The sequence below is a fragment of the Thunnus albacares genome, chromosome 1 (assembly GCF_914725855.1).
Source record: "Thunnus albacares chromosome 1, fThuAlb1.1, whole genome shotgun sequence".
Classification (NCBI taxonomy): Eukaryota; Metazoa; Chordata; class Actinopteri; order Scombriformes; family Scombridae; genus Thunnus; species Thunnus albacares.
This window is the reverse complement of record NC_058106.1, coordinates 12253414-12274181: the sequence shown is the minus strand read 5'-3', so window position 1 is coordinate 12274181 and position 20768 is coordinate 12253414. Positions and strand designations below refer to the sequence as shown.

The 20768-nt window shown below is 40.8% G+C and overlaps 1 protein-coding gene and 1 long non-coding RNA gene across 4 annotated transcripts; one reads left to right on the top strand and one right to left on the bottom strand.

Annotated features, from left to right (window-relative positions):
• Positions 1-3932: 3932 nt before the first annotated feature.
• On the top strand, positions 3933-15867 carry LOC122967416. Of its 2 annotated transcripts, none has more exons than XR_006398600.1 (3): positions 3933-4050; positions 15410-15579; positions 15780-15867. It is a non-coding gene; the product is annotated as an uncharacterized LOC122967416 (long non-coding RNA). The 2 variants fall into 2 exon arrangements; XR_006398596.1 differs by lacking the exon at positions 3933-4050 and adding an exon at positions 4106-4233.
• Positions 14462-20560, bottom strand: irx6a (iroquois homeobox 6a). 2 transcript variants are annotated; one of them, XM_044331897.1, is made up of 7 exons: positions 19690-20560; positions 18258-18536; positions 17296-17405; positions 16735-17030; positions 15796-16467; positions 15426-15537; positions 14462-15031 (listed from the first exon to the last, which is right to left on the bottom strand). In XM_044331897.1, exons 1-6 carry the CDS (start codon positions 19753-19755, stop codon positions 15431-15433), a joined length of 1530 nt encoding a protein of 509 aa, XP_044187832.1. In that variant the 5' UTR covers positions 19756-20560; the 3' UTR covers positions 14462-15031; positions 15426-15430. The 2 variants fall into 2 exon arrangements, with proteins under 2 accessions (XP_044187832.1, XP_044187915.1); XM_044331980.1 differs by lacking the exon at positions 18258-18536 and having other exon boundaries at positions 19690-20558.
• Positions 20561-20768: the final 208 nt, after the last annotated feature.

Here is a 20768-nt window from a genome sequence, read left to right as displayed (position 1 = left end):
GTAAATCTGTCCCCTCTCTCCCCTCTCAGTCGGCCCCCCGTCCCTCGGGTGAGAAGATGGCAGATGCATTAAACAATTCACTTAGTAGATAAGCTACAATATGCTTGACTTTTTTTTTTTTCTCTCATACCCTCCCCTCTCTTCCCCACGTCCTTCCTCCCTCTCTTCCCTCGTATCTCCCGCTGCCGAAATGGAATTGGATCAAAGAAGGAAAGAAGGGGGTTGGGGTGGAGGGAGGGGTCCTCATTGGGTTTTGTTGAAATATTTATAGGTCAGGGTTGACTGGTTAAATTGAATATCTATGCTGATCTCACTTGCCTGTTTAACTTGCGCCTAGGCAAATATGTTTCCTAGGTGATAACCTTTTATGTACCAGTCTGACTTCATTGAAATGCATAGAGATAAAAATGTGTCACACTTCACAGCCAAGCTAGGCAGCCACTGATGCTCGATTATTCAAATGATAATTGACCCCCACCTGTAGCTTGCTTATATTCAGTAGTCAATCACTCCATCCGCTGTTAAGATATGGAGAAAATACGTTCTGTCATTTACATTACAAACCACTGGTGAATGTCAAGTACCCCAGGCGAGCCATTTGTGTGGAGAAGAATGGGAAAAATATATGGCCAATTATGATTTCCAATCTTTTTAATAATTTAAATGCTGTTGATATGTGAATTACTGGCAGCACAGCTCTCAGTCCTGAGACCTGTTTATTTCCTAGCAGTATTATTTTCTCCCTAACAAATGACTTGATGTTAATCTTCATATATAATTTTCATTTGTCTGATATAATGGCTTCTAGTGGCTTGCTGTCAAAGGCTGATAAATTGACAAGCAGTATCATAGCACTAGAATCGACAATGCAGAAATGTTTGTTGGCCAAGACAGAGGCTTTTTTTTCTACCATGGGGCACTCATGGTAATGAATGAATGCATATTCATGTATGCACAAACACACATACACACATGCATGTGAACACATTCAATCATCTGATACTCTTGCAGTGCGAGCTTTGATCCTCGTTGTACAGAATATCATACCTGTGCAGGGTATTTCCTCCAAACCTCCAATGGCTTGTCATTTTCTCCTCAGCATTACTCTCTGCGTTACTGTCTGATCTTTGTGAGCATGAGCAATGTGTCTTAATGTTGTCAGTTTCATCTAAGAAAACACACGATACGGGTACAATTTGCATAAATGTCCAAATGGAAAGCGTGAAAGCATGCTCGGCAACTGTGCCTGTTTGTTTAAAGTCAGCCAAAGCTCTATAATTAGCAGTGTTTAATTATGGAAATGGCTGCCGAGGAGAATTTCAAACACACTTCTTCCCTGGATCATTAGTCACAGGGGCAAAAAAATGAAATGCTTTCAGCAATGAAGGGTTCATATTTCAAGCTTATAGCTGCTAAAAGGGTGTACTCAGAAAATCAATTTTATGAAAGTCCGTTCAGCACTAAAGGGAGTTCCATGCAACTAAGCAATTTTGAAATAATGTCGGTGGGGGCCTGATTCATGGACGGTAACAGGACTTTGCTCTCCTTGCCTGAGACATTATCCTCTAAGCCCAGGTCAAAGGTCAACCTCTGGTTTAAATCAACCTCTGTTTAGCATAACTCGATTCTTAAAGCGCTGCTGGCAACCCCACACTGAATAGATAAGTAGTCTTCTGCAGCCAGAGAGCATGCAGTGTACCAGATCAAAGCTCATGAAAGCTGTCTGAAGACTAAAGTGAGAGGGGAGAAAGTTCAGGTAAACTATTGGGCGAAACCTAACCTTGACCTCATGAAGTGCTAGTTACCCTATACCACAACATTGATGTCTTAACCTTGGCCACAACCTCACACGCTGACAGTAAACATACCATTTCTGCATTCTTCCATGCACACAGGCGCCCTCAACGCTATAAATCCAGTCCCCATCTCTTCTTTGATAGCCTCCCACATCAAGCTGGGTGTCATTCCCCGGTACGAAGGATATGGATGACACATGTGCAAGGGACTGCCGGGGAAGTCAGGTCTCCCAAGCTCTGCCTTAGAAACCACATCAGCACCACACGGCGCCCACTCGCTCTGTGGGAGGCCCCCTTGCGCTAATAGCTTGTTGTGGGGCTTTGGTGTCTTTTAGTGTGTCCTGTGCTCCCCGGTGGTGGTGGCTATAAGGCAGCAGTGGGGACATTTTGGTGGGTCGTTTAAGCTGGGAGGTCACATATAAAAACGTCTACAGCTGCACTGGGACGGCTGGCCCACGCTCCTCACAGGGGATTCCCATTAGGCAGATTGATTGTTTCCTCTCCTCTCCTCCTTTGATTCATGTCTTCCATCTGAGCTCTAATGAGCCATCGTCCGTATGGCACCACTCAGGGCATCTGTGCATCGGCCCCTGTACTGTACATAGTTAATGGGAAGCACATACTGCACTGTAAATACACACACACACACACACACACATATATACAGTACAGAACACAGTCACACTTGGGATATGTATTGTCTATCCATGCCATTTTTTGGCAGGTTTACATGCATTCACCTACCTTTACACAAAAAGGTCTATCCAGCATTCAAAAATCTTAATCACTTAGAGCTATAAATAGATGGAAAAGATCTATGGATAACTTAGCATCACAGTACCTACTGACCTCACAGAACAAAGCAGATTTCAGATGAGTGTAGATGTGCATTGAGCACAAGCACACGTTATTTATTCTGCCACAGAAAAGAGGCGACAGCTTTATAGCCCTCCACCACAACTGTTATTTACAGCGTCAGACATTCATATATTCTCCCATCATCCACTTTTATGGTACGTGCAGAATGATAATTATGATAACAATAATAACTACCCATATAAAATACCTTTATGGCACTTTGGAGTATGAATGAGCTCTATTCTTTTCTAGATGCTCTATGTTCCTCAGCGGAGAGTTTAAGTAAGCACTGGTTTCCCTCAAATGGAACTCAGCCTGCATCTGATATTGATTCACGACTACGTTTTGGAAAGTTTTATTCGGGATAATTTTCTACCTTGGGAATTTTGGGGTGTAAAGGCTCCATAGCAAATCATTCAGCATGTTTGAAGATGCCGTATAATCGTTTTTTAAGCTAGAGTCCCTCTACTTTCATAGTGCAACTGAAGGTAATACTCTCTCTTAGTGTGGTGGTTTTGCACATCAACATTAGCTGGAAATATCAAAACATTTTCTATTTACTAAGAGGAACCGTAAAATGCTATTTAGCCTCCCTCGTACTGCAGGAGTTGTGTCAAAGATTTTAACTTGCAGCTCTAGACATGTTTGTCCTGAAAATATGAAATAGAAATTAGGTTTATTTACCCCTTTTTTATCCATATGACTCCAGACATTTCTTATTATTGGTTTTAATGTTGCAATGCAAGTTTATCTGCAAAACATTAAAAATGCGAATAATAAAATGGGTATGATTGTGTGATGGAAAGAGAAAGATAGAGAGATAGAGTGAGGGTTGAGTGAGAGTAGACCAGTGTTTCAGCTCAGATGAACTGCAGATGAACTGAGTGAGTAAAGGCAGAGTCATAAACACATGCTGCTCTGTGTTATTGATTGGGGAGAATAAATGAATGTTTGCTAAACATATTAGATCAGAGAAGACACGGCTCTCACTCTGATCAGGGTGATCTGCAGGGTGGCCCAGGGTCTCGTCTGTTTGTGTTTGTTTGACTGTGCGAGTGCTTGCGAGTGTTGGTATGCACTTTTAATGATGTGTGTGTGTGTGTGCGATTCTGTTATAATGTTAGTGTCAGTCTGATGCATCCAGGCTTGGCCCCCGAGCCATCCGCAGTCTCAACTTGCCTGTGTTTACACACACACTATCACCTCGCCTGATTTGTGTCAAAACACCTCAGGTTTCCTCCACACTGTATGTGAAGAGAACTGTCTCTAGAGGTCACTGCAGTTCCATGGGTGACAGATGCAGCTGAGGCCAGCGACGACATCCTGTTGAACACAGCCACTTAGACAATAGGCATGAACTGGAGGGAAAAGCTGAGAGAAACCAGAGAATATCACAGTGAGTTTCACACTGTCAAATAGTCACACACAGACATGCACCTATGAAACAAAGTTTGCAACCTTGTCACCAAAAGCTGCAGATCAAAACCCAAATGGATCTGTGTTGGGTGCTAATAGCAGTGATTTCACACTGACAATGAACACTCCATGGCTACAGCTCAACTCTCTGCTGCTGGACGAGGTAGGAAATGAACTGTGTCCAAGTTCCCATGCCTCTGGTGTAAAGAAAGAAACAGGGCAGTATTTGTGTTTTGACAGCTTTTATTTAACACCTTATTCACTGCCATTTACTACTATTGCATGCACATTGCTCAAGAAGATATTAAATTTTGATTGAAGTGTTCTCTTGGGAAGGTTTGGAATAAAAAACAAAGGATGAAAAAAAAGAAGCCTGCGTATTTCCCAGCCACAGGCAGCTCATAAGAATGATCTTGAAAACACAAAAGCAGCCTCATCCGTTTCTTAGTTTTGGTTATGCTTCTGAAACTATTATTTTAATCTGGTGCAGGAGTCAAAAAAGGAGAAAACATGCTGCCAGGCGCCTCTCTCCCACTAATTCTATTACACTGGGTTATTTTTAAAAGTTCCTTTTCTAAACATTTACTGTCAGTAGTACACTGGGAGCTGCTGTTCCATATGCTTTGTTTGTATTGTGGTTGTGGTCGCAGTGGGGCTGAACCCGCCTGCTTCCAGTGAGCTAGTGGCAGCTACGTGGTCCACCATGCCAAGTTTAAAATTAGTAACAAATTTAATATGTACTCTGCTGGCATCCGGTGCCTTTTGCAGAGTGCAAAATACTTCGACAGTTTGTCGTGGGGTCTCTCTGGAAGACCACAACGAGGCCCAATATAGAAACTCCAATTGGAAGACGGGGGAAAAAAGAAAGGCGAAATCCAGAGCAGATGCGGATAACGTCTACAGTGATCAGGCTAAGAAAGCTGAAGTACTAACACAGGACCACCAACACAAACTCAGCTCTTGCAACGCCTCCCCTCTCATTGGCAAAGGGGAGCACACATTGCTCCATGCTCGCATGACCTAAACGACAAAACCATGCTCCTGTTAATGGTATAATCGTGGAGGGAAATGATTTATGGCTTTCATTTTTAAGGATCACTCTCCCCATAACTCCTAATATGGAGGAAAATATCTGTTTTCACTAAGGGAGCCCTCACATAATGCCTTATAGGCTGTTAAAGCATGGAAAAGAACATATTGGTGTCATAAATCTAGATTTCAAACTAGACAGCATAAAACATAGTGCAGGATTACAGAAGGGGACAATAGTGAAGAAGTTAAACCAAAGCAAAGGATTACAGTACATGCTGGATATGAAGTCTGGAAGTTTGAGGTAATTTCTATTAATAGTACTTCATCAACAGATCTCTTCTTGGCTTCCTTTGCCATTCATCACTTCTTCAGCTGCCCACAGTAATATATAGAGGATTTACAGCATATTTTAAAAATGGATAGGACTGGTTTTTACTTTTGACTTGGGCTAGGTAATACAAGTTATCCATAAGTTTTAAAGGGATTTGGATTCACAGGATGTGGATAATTTGTCCTTTAAATGTAATATATCAGTTTTCATTCTGGTTCCTCCAGTGCCATATGTAATTTGTTTTAACTTAAATTTATCTAAAAGGACACATGAAACATATTTAATATTCTAAATATGTAGTTATCTAAATAACAGAAATTATGTAGAACATTTTATGTTAACTGAATATTTCCTTGCCAAACCACAACTCACCTTACTTGCATTTTTCTCCCCCGGGTCACAAAAGCGAGACTGAGGGCTGGTAATTCACTTTACTGTAGTTTGGCCTCTGACCAGTAGAGGGAGGTCATTGATTTATTTCTGCCATTTTACAGCAGGGATCTGCATTTGCCTCCTTGGGGTTCTTGATTATGAGTGATTCTAAAGAAATGTGTCAGTTATTATTTTTAGACAACCACATAATGCAAGCACAGTGGGCCCTTTGAAGGCTCATTTATTACGGAGGAGATAAGCATGTTCCAGCGGCCAGATTCCTCAGGAACAGGTCACCAGCCCTGATTAAAAGTGACTTCACGTCAGGCCATAAATATTTGTCAGCCCACCTTTGAAAGGCAGGCGAGCCGTGGCTTCTCTGCTCGTTTGCCACATGAAAGTGCAAATGGAAACACTTAGGGTTGGGAGCTGCATCAGTCATAGCTGGAATAAGATGGCCAATAAAAAGGGCGTAATTATGATGCTCCATCATTTGACACAGCTCGGGGGTTTGGGCTGTTTGCCTGCGTGCTATACGAGAGAGAGAGAAATCCCACCCGTGAATAATGGGACCTGTACTTTTATGAGCGTAGTGTGTTTAAGGGTGAACTTTGAAAATGTGTGGTCTGTGCGTCTGTGTCACCTCCCTCCACTGCTCCCTCCTCCCCTTCTCCTCCTCTCCCCTCAGCTGTTTACCTTGCTGCTGTAGAATGTGGAGCGTGTTAGGACTACCCCTCTTTGATGCCTCTTATTGCTCTGCTGTATCAAAGCCGCATCATGACTGGCATGCCACCACAACAACAACTCCTTGTTTTCAGCTGCCCCACTTGATTGCTATGGGGTGCTTTACGGCCCATTCATTGATGTTGCTTGATGAGAGCCCATTCAGCTTGTTTGTGATAAACAAAGCCGTTTTTCACATTTCATGGCCTCCGTACAACATATTTAAAGGATGTCATTTGATTTACAGGCCATACGGCTTTCTCCAATGTTGTAAATTACTTTTGTTTTTGATCAAGAGCCTTCTGTTGGTATTCAACATAACATAATTGCTTCAAAGTGCACTTCTGTAATTTTAGGTTTTTGAGGTCACCATTGTCAAAGAAATGATATGTTCTATAATCATGGAGATACTGTTCTTGGAAATGCCTCTACATTCCTTGGTGTGTCTGCTTGATATATGAGGGCCATGAGTAACAGTAAGCAGAGCTGATGTAGACATCAGGCAGGTGTGGAGACTCCATTAGAGCTAGCAACCATTTGACTTGCACACCAGTGTCTAATCCTACACAGGAGCTTCACACAGAGAGGCAGACCCCCAAGCAGAGCCCAGTGGAGAAGAGTGCTGTCGACACCATACTGTTACACAGCCCTGCTGTGAGTTTTCCTCCTGCCCGCATGATGCCAATGAAACTAATGTAGTGGAAATACTCTGTGTTCAGGTGGAGGAGGCTGTTCATTATAGGTGTTACTGCTACTGCTACTCATTGTGCTGCATATCTGTGAAGAAGGGGAAAATACTTGTCAGGTGTAGAGTCTCCAAGAGAGACACGCTGCTGGCTTCACATGCTGGACTTCATCTGTCAAATCTGCAGTGGTGCTGGCACAGGCTGAACTCAGGTAATTGGAGACATAAATTGAAGAGAATTGATAGTGCTGCTGTTGCTTTGCCGAATACTGTTGCTGAACACAGTTGCTGTCTGCAGCACAAGTGAACTGTTCAGGAGGCTGTCACCCATACAATTCCATAAAATTTAAAGCTGGAGTGCGGGACGTTTGTCTCCCCCTTCTGGCAGTGAGAGTACTTACAAAAACACTGTCAACACATGCTTACGTCATAGGCTCCACCATAGCCTGCTCTGCCGCTATTGTTGCAGCTGTAAAATGGTGGAGTTATCTGGCTCTGCCGGCGGAAGTCTGTAGTGTGCATGCTCTGCCCATAGAGCATGTGCAGTATGCATTCGTCCGGCCAGCGCGGGACTGTCAAACCTGATACCAGTTTAAAAACTCTGTTGTACTGTGAAATACACAGAGATTTATATGGTGGTGAACTAAATTGTGTGTGTGTGTGTGGGTCTAAACATGGCGTTGAAGATAGATCTGAGTTTTTCTAAGCAAAGTAACTTCCTGCGAACTCTTGCAAACAAAAATTATAATATTTTCAAACCTTGTGTAAAAACCTGAGACCATAAAAAGTGAGAGAACTATGTTTAAACATGGGGCACCATACTACAATTATGGATTTTGATTGTTCCTCTAAACAAACAAGAAAAAACTGTGGAACATTCTGTCCTATTACTAGAACTTTATATAAACGTACCCCTGAAACATATTTAGCAGCATTAGCTTCATTGTCCATTGTCATTTCGACATTATCAGACAATGCTCACATTGTATTTTACAAGAAAACTGATTCACACTATACCTGTGCAGAACAGCACAAAACATATCAAATCTGCCACAGGTTAAGTATCTAAAACAATTTGCTTAAAGTTAGGTTAAAGCTGAATTGAATAACTTTCAGCCACTAGAGGGCACAAAAAACATATAAACAAGTTGAAAATTTAGACAACCATATGCCAGACTATTAAACTATTAAACCAGCAAACATGCAGCCAAATAATTTTTAATTTGGAGTTCTAAGTCCAATAGTTACTCTACTTTTAGCTCTCTTTTTTTGTTTCTGCCTACTTCCAGGAAAATATCTGGTACTTTAAATGCTAGATGGGAAATTTTTCTCACTCTCTTGCTAACTTTGTCTGTCTGTCGTTGGGTGTTGAACAGGTAACATGCAATGGGTTCATCGGAGCTTGTCTGGTGGAAATTGCTGCCTACAGGAATTAATTAACAGCTCAGACTCAATCATAACATTTGGGGAAAGTAAAACTAAATAAGGTACTAAAAGAGGTGAGTGATATCTCCCCAAGTTAAAATAATATGATTTCTTTAAAAAAAAAATCAAAGTTCACTTATAGCAGAAATCATGACTGAGGTGTGAAATGAACTTAGACAGTGAGAGTTAAAGGTGAATTTATATTCCCTTTCACCACCTCAGCCAAAAATGTCCATCCATGTTATTTCAGTGTCAATACACTGCTTCATTCAGTCACATGAGCTCTGCCTCCTCTTTCATGTGATTCATAGAATTGCATACGAGGGGTGATACATTTCATAACTTGAGTTTTTTAAACTGACGAGTTACATTGCTTGTAGTGACTGCAGAATTTCGGATTTATACACATTTTGTGGTCAGGTCATGACATGATACACCTCGTCTAAAAGTCAAATAGAAACTCAACAGCAGGAATTAAAGGCCAACAGATGCCCAACATAAAGGAGAAGAAAAACAGAAGGAGAGAGCAAGATTAAAAATGAGATGCAGGGGATTATTAAAGCGCATTAAAATGGCACAGAAGATTATTCTGATGTTGATGACGCCAACCTGAGGTCAGCAACAAAAAACTGCCAGTCCGGCAGACAAACATAAAAGAACAAACAAGATAACAGGAACAAGAGTGCACACAGTTTAGCACTGCATGGGTACAATGCTGGGATTCAGGCCACAAATAAAAGCTCCTCTCGTGCTGGTATTCAGTACGATTTACTTCATTGTGTTTCCTTGTGGGTTTGCCTTTTATTGTCTGAGTGGGGCTTCTTGACCTGCTTATTTCTGTATGTGTTCAAAGTAAACATGGCAATCCTAAATCATGCTATCCCCAGAGTTCCATTTGCACTCCTTCCAGTAGTTACAGATGGTCCAAGGAGTGAGATTGACCTTGCCCTCTGGTTTAGCAGTCGAATTGACACTGGGCAAACGGCAGAGGCCATGAAAGCAAAGATTTAAAGCTTTGTTACAGTGTGACTCTCACCTTCATAGTATCACTTAAGCTAGGAGCAAACCATCCCCATTCACAATTAAGCATCAACAGTTTGTCAGTGAACTGAGATGGAAGGCGAAAAAGAGACACCAAATTTTATTACTCAACAGGCTAGATGAGACTCTGATACCTGACCGTAAAGGAACTGAGGTCTGCAAAAGAAACAAGGCCCTGGGAAATGGCAGCACACTAACGTCACTTTGTGCCATTCTCCAGCCTGGTATATTGGCATCAGGTTGGGGACATGTATGAAAAGGGTAGAGGTGCTGGAGTAGATCGGTCTGCCTCAAGAACAGCACTGATGATGAAACAGAGGCCTGGATTTTTCGGACATGAAGTTCAGGTCAAACACAGGGTATAGAAAGAAGCAGGGGTCACAATGCAACATCTACCCAAACCATACAAAGCCAGCTTTTCATCCCCTCTCTGGCCATTCCACTAAGTCCATAATTGTCTTTGACAAAACTCATTAGCGGAGACCTTGTAGCAACATCGGCAATCAGAAATTCCATGGAGGGAGACATGCACAGAAACAATGTCCCACACACATTTCATTGCGCCTTTTGACAAAATGTAATGAAGTGTGTATATTGTCCCCCTCATCTGAACTCTAAGCCATTGGTACAAAGAGTTTGTTTTATGAGCCTTAGTTGCCCAGCGTGGGACACATCAAATGGCACCTCCATGCTGGCCCTTTTGTCAGACTAGAGGGCAAATTATTGTTCGAGATGATGTTGTTGTTGTTGTTATGCCTCCTATTTATACGAAGAGGCCATTGCTATCGTGTCAAAATAATTCAGATTCTTTTACATTGCAGGCACATGCTCATTAAGAGGGGGGCCTAAATCTAAAGTGAACATGTGATGGATGTTTCTGACACCGCTTTGACAAAAGTTAACCCCTTGTTGACCCACAGCATTATACCGCACAATATACCAAAGTAACAGTCAATTTTTAAACTAGTCTCAGCCCCTCTGTGACCCTGGTTAAGTGAAAACTCAATAAAAAACTAATAAATGTGTAAAACAAGCACATGTGATGTTTGTATACTTAACTCCACTCAGGACATTAGGCTTACCTCCAACTCACATTAGGGATGGGATTTCTTTTGTTTATCTTACCATTACTTTCAAGCATGCAGTCCAGGTTTATTTTACATTTGAAGTTGCATCTAGGCAACTGACACTCGTCTATTTGCGGCTCTAGAAGAAAAAGTGAAACCCCTTTTAACAAGTGTATCTCTAAATAACTGCTCACTGCATTTATTGCTCCCAGACATTTCAGCTGTCAAAAATTATATTCATGTGGATGATTTGACAGAGTTGTCCTTGAACCTAGAAGTGCTAAAATTCACACATAGTTTTCTGTGGTCCAGAAAAAAGGTTGAGGTACAAAAAGCCGTCTCTATCACAAAGTAAATATTTTAGTCTGATATTCAGAGAAAGTAAAGATTTCATGCCTAAATTCTTAAAATTTTGCTTATGAACCATTCAAAGTATCCTTGTTATGATTTTAAACTCATTTGACACTGCCTTGGCAAATGAATGTGCTTCAAAAACCCCTGGAGGCATGTATAGAACATCCTGTACATTTCATGTTACAGCACAGTGTCATTTATTTAAGACTATTGAAAGGCTTGTGTTTCATAATCACTGATTGCCACTGCTTCATGAGAGACTGAAAGGCTATCATGGAGAAAGAAATGATCAGTAATATTAATGTCATTCTCTGCCTTGTATTGTAAAGCATTTATATATTAAAACTCTACTTTTTAGGTGACCTACAACACTGAAATTAAAGAAAACATTACTATAGAGAAATGGCAAGCAGACTAGACAAGACAAGGCAAGCAACACCAGACTGAGAAGCAATGCTTGGCATGAAGAAAGAGGAAATATATTTATTCTCTCCATGCCTGATCACAAAGTGAGTTGAAACATGGCAAGCTTTTGAGATGATCGTAACATTACCTTAAATAAACATGCTGGAAATTATAATTCTGTTTGTTTATATAAGTGTTTCAAACCTATACACTTGACTTAACAGAACAAATGTAATTTCTGAAAGTCATCTGGCCCCTTGACTTGAAAAGAGCACAGGGTGCAAGCAGCAGACAGACCCAGAAAAGATCAATGATCCATGACAATAGAGGGGTGGGGGTTAGATTGAATGTACACTTATGGAGGTGTTTGATAATAACATACATATGTGTGTAAAGACCCAATCAGATTTCATACAAGGGGGTGGACACAGATTAATACTGTCAAACCTATTTAAGTATTCATGTTTACCCCAGCTTGTTTTTCTTTTTGCATATTTGTGCCTCATTCACAGATTATCTAAAATCTGTTTTGGATTATGTAAACATGCTCTCACAGGCACCCACCATTCCCCCCCTCCCTAATGAAAAATGTAATTTACCGAGAGGAAAGCGTGTATTAGTTTAGTTGTCCATATATAGGCTACCTAAGCAACTTATTATCCTGTAACATTGTAGTTTGCCACAGATTCCATGTCTCGCCTCAGATTAGAGATGTCAGACAAACAAAATGTCCCCTCCCCCTGTCTCCACCACCAGCAATAACACCAAAATTATGTTACAGATCTGTCTATTGACCTTTGACTGGAAGGTCTCATTTTATGTTATTCATTTAAATGTTAGTACTTGCCCACCGATACTATACATTCCTCCTATATGCAATGTGGCAGTCTGAATGTAGTTTCTGATTCATTGCATCCACATCAGCTTCCATTTACAGCTGGCTTATGTGTCTGTCCTCTGTGCAGCTGCTTTAGCCTTATGTAAAACACTGTGTTTAGGACAGACTAATTGACCTGTTAGCTGTTTCAGGCATACGCTGCTATATGAGCCCATCATGGCCATTATCGATGCTTTCCCACAGGTACATTGCCATGGTGGTAATCCCATTGCGCACGCATCATTACCTTCAATAGCATAAGGCTGCTTTTCTTTACGGCCTCCGATTGAATTAAATTCGCTTGTAAATATTTGATACACTCCGACCCTACACTTTAATGTAAAGAGCAACGCATGAGGCGTCATGACTGATTACTGCTGAGAGGGGGAACAGAGAGCTCCCCGTTAGCAGCGTGTGATTAACAGACGTTCTAGTTATAGTAGAAACTTCATACCAAGAGCTGTCATTCCTGCCTCACATTAGATGGAGGGAAGTGGTTCCTTTTTTCCTCCACACATCTTGCTGAACATTTTGTTCCCACCTATTTTATTCTTAATTATTCCACAGTGTTACTGTAAGCAAATGAATGCATTCATCTCCTAAAATGTCCTATTATGTCTTCCACAGGAGACCTTCAGTTGAAAATATGTCACTCTCATGTAAAGGGTGTCCCCTTTATTGCTTGTGATAGTAAAATGTTAATCACCCATGTTTATATTTAAATTGGCTATTTTAAATTTTATAGCAAATAGTAAAAATGTACTTGTTTTTGCCTTAAGCCTCACGCAGATCATTTGCTAGGTCTCAGATTAATATAGAAGGAAAAATTGAACTGGAAAAAATCTAAATAGGCCTAAGTTATTATTCCTGACCTTCCTCATCCTCATCATGTAGATTTTCCTGGATTTACCAGGCTCCGTGCATTACTAACAGCTTCGCCATTGGCCAAGGGCACGTAGGATGACCACAGCGCCTCTGAGTTGAGCCTGAATTGCCCTAATACGGAAAAGACTTTTATTACAAGCATAATCCCACAAATACGACCTCAAACGACGTTTTATGAGCCTGTGGACTGTTTGCAGGTATTGTTTGTGCGGTGGTCTGGAATCAAATTTAGTCATAAAATCTAAATCTGTGCCTGTGTTATTGAAGGAAAATCTGCTGATGTAATAATTCACTGCTTTCAGGAATCAAGTCAGAAACAAAACAGAATAATCCTTAACTTCACTACCCGGGAAATTATTGATTTAATGCAATTATTGAAGAATTTAAATTATATCACGAATGGGTAAAAAAAAACATATTTCCCTTCTTTTTTGTTTTATACTGTCAAACTGTTCAGTGCTTCACTGTGCAGATTGATCTGTAAAGTAAAATAAGTTTCAGAGACTTGTCATGTTAAATATTACTTTTTGAAGATTACGCAGCAGAATAGTGCGTCAAAACCAATATCTCAACAGCAATTAGTTTGGACTGCACTCTTTGTCGTTTACCATGGAACTAGGCTATTTGATTGTAAAAGTTTGAAATGTGAGGATCAAAAAGTTTTTAAGACCGTCCTAACGCATCATGGAGTACAGTGATCATCTTATTACAGCTGTCTGTAGAGTCAGAAGAGTTAGTCCATAACGAGATGGACTATAGGCAAAACAGCCGAATCAAAGGGACTTTGATGGACCATGTGAATTTCTCCTCTGGGTTTGATCCTACAAATGACCTTTTAATTAACACAATGTTAAGTTAGTGCAGCGTCTCTCTACACAGGGGACAAAGCAGCATTCATCCTATGTTCCTGCCTCGTTGCTTAGCCTGAACAGTAACAAAGTGTTTGATGCCACTTCTGATTAGATGCAGACAATAGAGAGATGATGTCCCCTTTCTTCCACAACTTGTGGATTGCACTCACGTCCTCTTGTGAATTATGACCCTCTACCAGCGCTCCGGCTTCATGCCTCGAGTCAAGATGGTAAACTTTGATCAAATGTACATTCTCAACTGTTTTAATTGGCCGATTGGACGGCCAGCTCTACAAATAACATTGACACAGAGAAGGAAAGATCTTGGAAAAAAAATGTATTCTTAGAAAAATGTCATGAATGGCAAACACAGAATAAGCTCACATTTTGAACACAATGACAAATTTCTCCAAGTCCACGCGCAACACAGGGGATCCAGTCCTTTTTTTTTTTATAGTCAACTTAATGTCCGACAAGCTTTTCTCTTTTACATCAGGCAAAATGACACGAAGCCACAGTAAAACGTAACATTTAACAAAATACTTAAAGGAGATACGAATTCAACCAATAAACACATTAAACAAACAAACAAACAAACAGACGAGATACCAAAAAAATAAATAAATACATAGATAAATAAATAGGTTTGCTACACTACACGATTGCCATACACAAATTCGGCCGTTTTTACCTGGCCATTCTCATACTTTTGCATCTAAAATTTTTGCATAAAGTCTTTAACACCATAAAAACAATGTTGTGCAAAATGATAGCCACGTCCACAGTTTGACAGCTCTCACTGCAGCAGCGCCAGGTAGCTCCCACGTGTCGTATTGAGGCCGCTACTCGGCCAGTGTGTCCTTTAGTGCATAATAAATGTCCCATTATTTATTGTGGTACCGTCTCCTGCAATCTAGAGGGGGGAAAGGAAAGCAAGAATTAAAATCATCTCCTAAAATGAGAAGAAAAAAGTTGCCTGAAGGGATTTATTTTCAAAAAAGGTAATATTCAGGCAAGTTGATTGCAAAAGAAATCTTAATGTTTTTCTGTTTCATATTTTGATGGTGATTATAAATTACTCTTGACATCATGCACATCTGTAACCAGCCAGGTGTCATTTTGCAATCAATAATTTATTTAAAAAAACAAAATTAATAACACATATTAAACAAAAAGTGAGTCAGCATGTGTAAGAGTTCGTGTCCCTGTTCAGCTGTGGGTATTTGATGGTGTTGTTCTGTGCCTTGTGTTGTGTCTGTCTGTGTGTGTGTGTGTGTCTGGTTTCTTCCAGTTCGGTGCAGACTCACCTGCTTCACCTCTTCATCACTGGTCTGAATGCAGTGACCTTGTCATCCTGCACGGTCCCACAGGCTTCGCTGAGGTCAGACGACTGTGTCTCTGCTTTGCCGCCAGAGAATCCTGCACACCCAGATAAAAGCATATCTAAGACACTTTCCCCAGGTGCAAGTTGGCAGAAAGTATCTTTCACTTCTTAGCCTTAAAAATGTTCTCTTCAAATATCCAAAAACATGTGGCAAAATGCTTGTAACATATTTGGCAATGCCGGTGTGCCTTAATGTATTAGACAATGTAAATTACTGTATGCTCATCTCTCTATATGACAAGACAAATTAAACACCCATTTATGTTAAACATTGCAGGTAAAGGATGACATACCGTCAATGGAGGAGTACTGGCATGTGTCTGGGAGTGCAGCGTAGGACGAACAGTGTAGTTGGAGGCCCTTGTGACTGTAGTTGCCAGTGCCATAGACTTTTGAGCGCAAAGAGGAGCCTTCAGGGAAGGGGTTCTCAGCATTGGTGACACTGCTTGATTCATGGAGGCCTCTCATGCTCCCGCACTGACCAGTAGGAGCCCCGGTAAGCCTGGTGCTCTGGAGCTGGCAGTCCCCGGTCGAGTTGCCTGTCCTCTGCTCAGAGCCATGATGAGGGCTCAAGATGACACCCGAAGCCGCCGTACGAGCCAGAGACCAAATCCGCGGCTTATCTGATGCTTCAAAGTGAGACAGTGACAACGCTCCTGTAGAGCCGGTCGAAGAGGGGGCCTTGGACACTACAGGATCCAGGAAGTCAGATGGGAGAGGAGGCAGAGTGGTCACACCCTTGATGGCGCAGGGGAATGTGTGGAAGTTGTTAGTTAAACTCAGGTGCAGCTCAGAGCTGCAGTCTCTCTTTTGAGGGGCTCCAGCTACCGCCATGGCCCTCTGGATGTCCTGCTCATCTGCACCCACTTTTTCACAGTCACTGTCCAGCTTGTCACAGTCATCATTGTCCATGTCCTCCAGATCACTCAGATGCAAGTCCTTCTCTTCCCTGCAATCACTAGAATCTGCATGGAAGAAAGGGGATTTTTAAGTAACACTGATTTAAGAGTTGTCTTGTAATTGTATAGGGACACAGTTTGTTCAGAAAACTTTACTTTCTACCCTAGAACCTACTTTGTGACCCATTTGTCCAAACTAATGGGATCTATATTTCTATAAATGTAGTGTAATTCTCAGATGCAGAGAGGAAGTAACCATATTTTTAGTTGAACACTGATTCAGCAAATAGTTGGACCTTTTTTTTTAACATCAAATAGTAAACAGATGATTACCTTTGGTGACACATTCTTGATCGCTCTTGTTAATGTCATCCTTCCTGTCATCGCCGGCCTTATTCTTTGGCGACCAGGTCATCTTGTTCTCCTTCTTTAGCCTCCTCCTGGCGTTGGCGAACCAGGTGGACACTTGGGTGAGGGTCATTTTGGTGATGATGGCCAACATGATCTTCTCTCCCTTGGTGGGGTAGGGGTTCTTGCGGTGCTCATACAACCATGTTTTCAGGGTGCTGGTGGTTTCTCGGGTCGCATTCTTTCTTCTGGCTGTGCCATTAAAGTCTACTGTCCCATATCTGGAGGGGGACACGTACACAGGGACAGGCCATTAGTGCTGTTAGTGAAGGATATCATAGAATACTCAATCAGACATCCTATACTCCCTGCTGTTTGAAATGTATACAGCTTCACTCCATCCAGGTATCAGTATGGAGTTACACCCTGACCTTTGATCTGTTCCTCTAGTGAATTGCTGCTTCTAATGATTAGTGGTAGAATACTTTTTGGCAGGTCTGCTCAAACTCAAATTACAAATGGACAAAAAATGAATGCAGACCTTACCTGTCGTATTGATACTGGCCCAGTGAATGATCGTAGGGATAGTATGCAGCAGTTTGAGTGATGCCAGAGTGTAAAGTGCCTGTGCTGTCCTTGATGTCGTACTGTGGATTCTGTAAAAAAGAAGGAGGTGGTTATAACTTTGCTGCATACTGAGATTTGACTTCAAGACTATTTCTCAACTTTTAGATTGAAAGAAAAAAAATCTCATATATGAAAATTAAATAACAAAAAGTATATCACTCCAACCAAGAATGAGAGGAGCTCGAAAATCATTTACATAGCCTACATGACATCAATATGTCTGTTTTTATTTAATATATTATTATATTATTATTATATTATAATGTGTTGTAAATTTGTAAATGATCTATGGACAGATTTCATTTTTATTTTATTGTATTTATTACTTTATAATAGTTTTCAGATATAATGTGCAATATTTTTAAGGAAAGCCAATTTAGCTTTTTTTTTTTTTTTTTTTTTTAAATAAGATGAAAGTAAGAAAGTAAAGTTTCAGCTGCACTGCAAATAGTCCATTTAACAAGTCATTTAGTCCTTTATCTTTTCCAAAAATCTTACTTTTTCTTAGAGAATAGTTCTGGTAGTGGAGTAAAATAATTTCACTTTTTTTTTTTTTTTGGAAATGCACGTCCAGGAAGAGAAACAAGTACCAACATTTTTAAACATGACAGAATGAGGAGGATTACTTGATTAATAAAATGCCATTTAATCCAAATGAGACAAGTTCCTTTGCATTGCCTCTATGCTACTTCCCCTCACCTCAGTGACTGAATTTCTGCTTGTTTTGAAGGAGAAGCAAATAGACTGGATGCTGGATTAAAGGGCTTGTCGAGATGGATATGTTTGCAGTGTGCGATAAATTGATCAACAAAACCCGGTTGATCGATCAGCCTGAGCCCCCCTCCCCCCTTACGCATCAAATGAGACTGAAGTAAGCCCACCAGAGTGGAGTAGATAGCGGATGGGTCGGTGCTGTAGGGGAAGTAGTTGGCGTAGTTCTGGGTGGCGGCAGCCGCTGCGGCGTAGGGAGAGCTGTACATTCCCAGCGCTGCGTTCAGCTCCGTCCGGCTGCTCGCCAGGAGCCGGTTCTCGTAGGACGGGCAGCAGAAGGAGGCGGCGGCGGCGGCGGCAGCGGCGGTCTGGGAGCCGCCTGTCCCGTCAGAGACCGACCTGGAAATCGAATCGCAGCAAGTCGTACTGGGGTTTGCCGACACGAAAAACTGCATGAAGAGAATCGTGGATAGACATGGTCATTGGCTGTTTCAGCTCTTATCTGGATGTCTGTGACAACTCTGAAGTGACTGTGGGTGATGCACTGCAAAAAGATATCCATCTTAACAAGTTGCTCGGTCTAGTGTTGACTCTTGAAATCTTAAAACGGGTGAAAAATGTGGGCTGTTTTCGTTTGTGTCTTGTGCACATCAGTTAAATGATCAAAAATCAGGTGTGTTTATCTTAACTTGTGACCTGCCTTAATTCAAGGTAAGTCACTTTTCAGAGAATTCCTGGAATGAGAGAAAGTAGCTGACATTGTGAACAAGTGCAATAAGCGATATCACCTCACTGTCCCCTTTCCAATTGTGGATAAAATGTTTAATTTATTATTGTATATGAAAGTAAGTGACGTCGCATGGATATTTTTATCATGGATATTAAGATGAAAAGAGTTGCTCACGATCCGTGCGTAAAAGTGACCCTCTCCAGTTTATCATATGGTTTAAATTAGAGTTTCTGCATGAGAAAAGAAAAACTTTATAGTGATGTCAATATCCCTTAAACCACCACCTTATGTTAGATTTAAATTTTACTCAACTCGACATTATCGAGCTAAAAGTTTGGTGATAACTTTGCCAGGATAGTAACTTTTGTCCCTTCATCCATTTGAACTTTTTCTTTCACTTCGAACTTGTCATTAGACGCAATAATATTGTCTTAAAATGTAAATGAATCACTTTCATTATGTTTTAAAGTCTCCCAAAACGATCCACTGTCTAACATCCAACACATCGCTGCAATTTATATAGAAAGTTTGCGAATGTGTAGGCTACAGCACGCGTTACAGCCCATTTACACATCGTAGTGTGCAATAGGTGACATTCATCTCTATTGTCATCAGAAAAACACGTGAGTTCATTCATAATTCAGTGTAATTGGACATGGGTGCGTGTATATCGATATTTGGTTCAACAACAACAAATGCACCACTCGAAAATAGCTGTCAATACTGTCAAATCAGTCACTCATTCATTAATGTTTGTTACTAGAGAAAAGTACTCTGGCTGTTGTAATAAAAGAAAATATGCGACAAAATCAATTTATGTGTGTGTACACAAAACTTAGCAGAAATATATATAAAAATAAAGAGTGTCTTACCTGTGAAGTTGCATTGTAAGGGTATCCAAATTGCGAGAAAGACATAGCTGCTTCTTTTGTTACCATCAGCAATATTCCTCACCCTTGATCGATTGCAACCAATTCTACTTCAAATCCACCGTCTTACACACATTTCCACGCACGGCCTTTCGCTCAATAATAGATGACTTCACTCATAGGAGGGAGACTTTAGGCTGGCATCAACTGCAGATTGTTTTATATGAATGAATAATCCCCCCCAAGGACCCGATAAGAAATGAAATTAAGCGTCATTAAGAGCAAAAAAAAAATGTTGTTGTGTTAGCTGAAGGAGGCTTAAAGGATAACGTAAGACTTGCAAGATATGGACTCTGCTTGTGCTATTATTTGTGGCTCTATAGTTCTTTAGCATTCATCCATGCAAGGGTATCAGCGTGACGTCACTGTAATCCCGGAACGGCAGGGTACCGAGGATAGAATAATGTCTTTGCCAATCACGTCCAACGCAGGGTTTTCTAAAGATGCACTGTACACAGTCTTGTTCCGCTTTTGTAATGGAATTCTACAACGATTTGCAGAGATAAAGTGTTGGAAAATTTTATTATTGTTTGTTATTATTAAATTGAAACATTTAGAACCCCCTGTTCAATTAAATACATTTTAAGAAAAAGAAACATTAGAGATGTTTTGGTCGAATTATCAGTTATCACAAGCTCTTATCAGAAAAACAAAATGTTTTAGGCTATTTATTTTCCGAGGCTAGAATCACACATGCAAACTACTAAAATTCCTGAATATTTTCTATTTATAAAGAATGTTGTTTGAAACAGCTAATTTTATTTACATCTATCTGTATTTATCTGTTATAATTAAAGCTGGTTGAATATGCACCTCTTTTTTTCTCTCTTTTTTTAATCTCGACCTCTGTTCGCCTCTGGCTCTCTGGCCAGAGGTCCATCCCGGAGTTAATGAAGATGATGTTTCTATCTTTCTCTATTAGAGAGAAGGGCAGTCCCAGCAGGAACGGTTAGAGGGGTTTTTGGCAGGTCAATAGACCAGTGATTGATGCGCGCCTGGAGACCTACGTGACCATTACGCGT

Bases quoted from the DNA above. Each gene is read 5' to 3' on its own strand.
- irx6a (XM_044331897.1), bottom strand. From the start codon at position 19,755: ATGGTAACAAAAGAAGCAGCTATGTCTTTCTCGCAATTTGGATACCCT. The intron at 17,406-18,257 runs GTGGGCTTACTT...TCTTTTTTACAG, and splicing joins CCGCTATCTACTCCACTCTG to AATCCACAGTACGACATCAA. The intron at 15,538-15,795 runs GTATGTCATCCT...CTGGGTGTGCAG, and splicing joins CCAGTACTCCTCCATTGACG to GATTCTCTGGCGGCAAAGCA.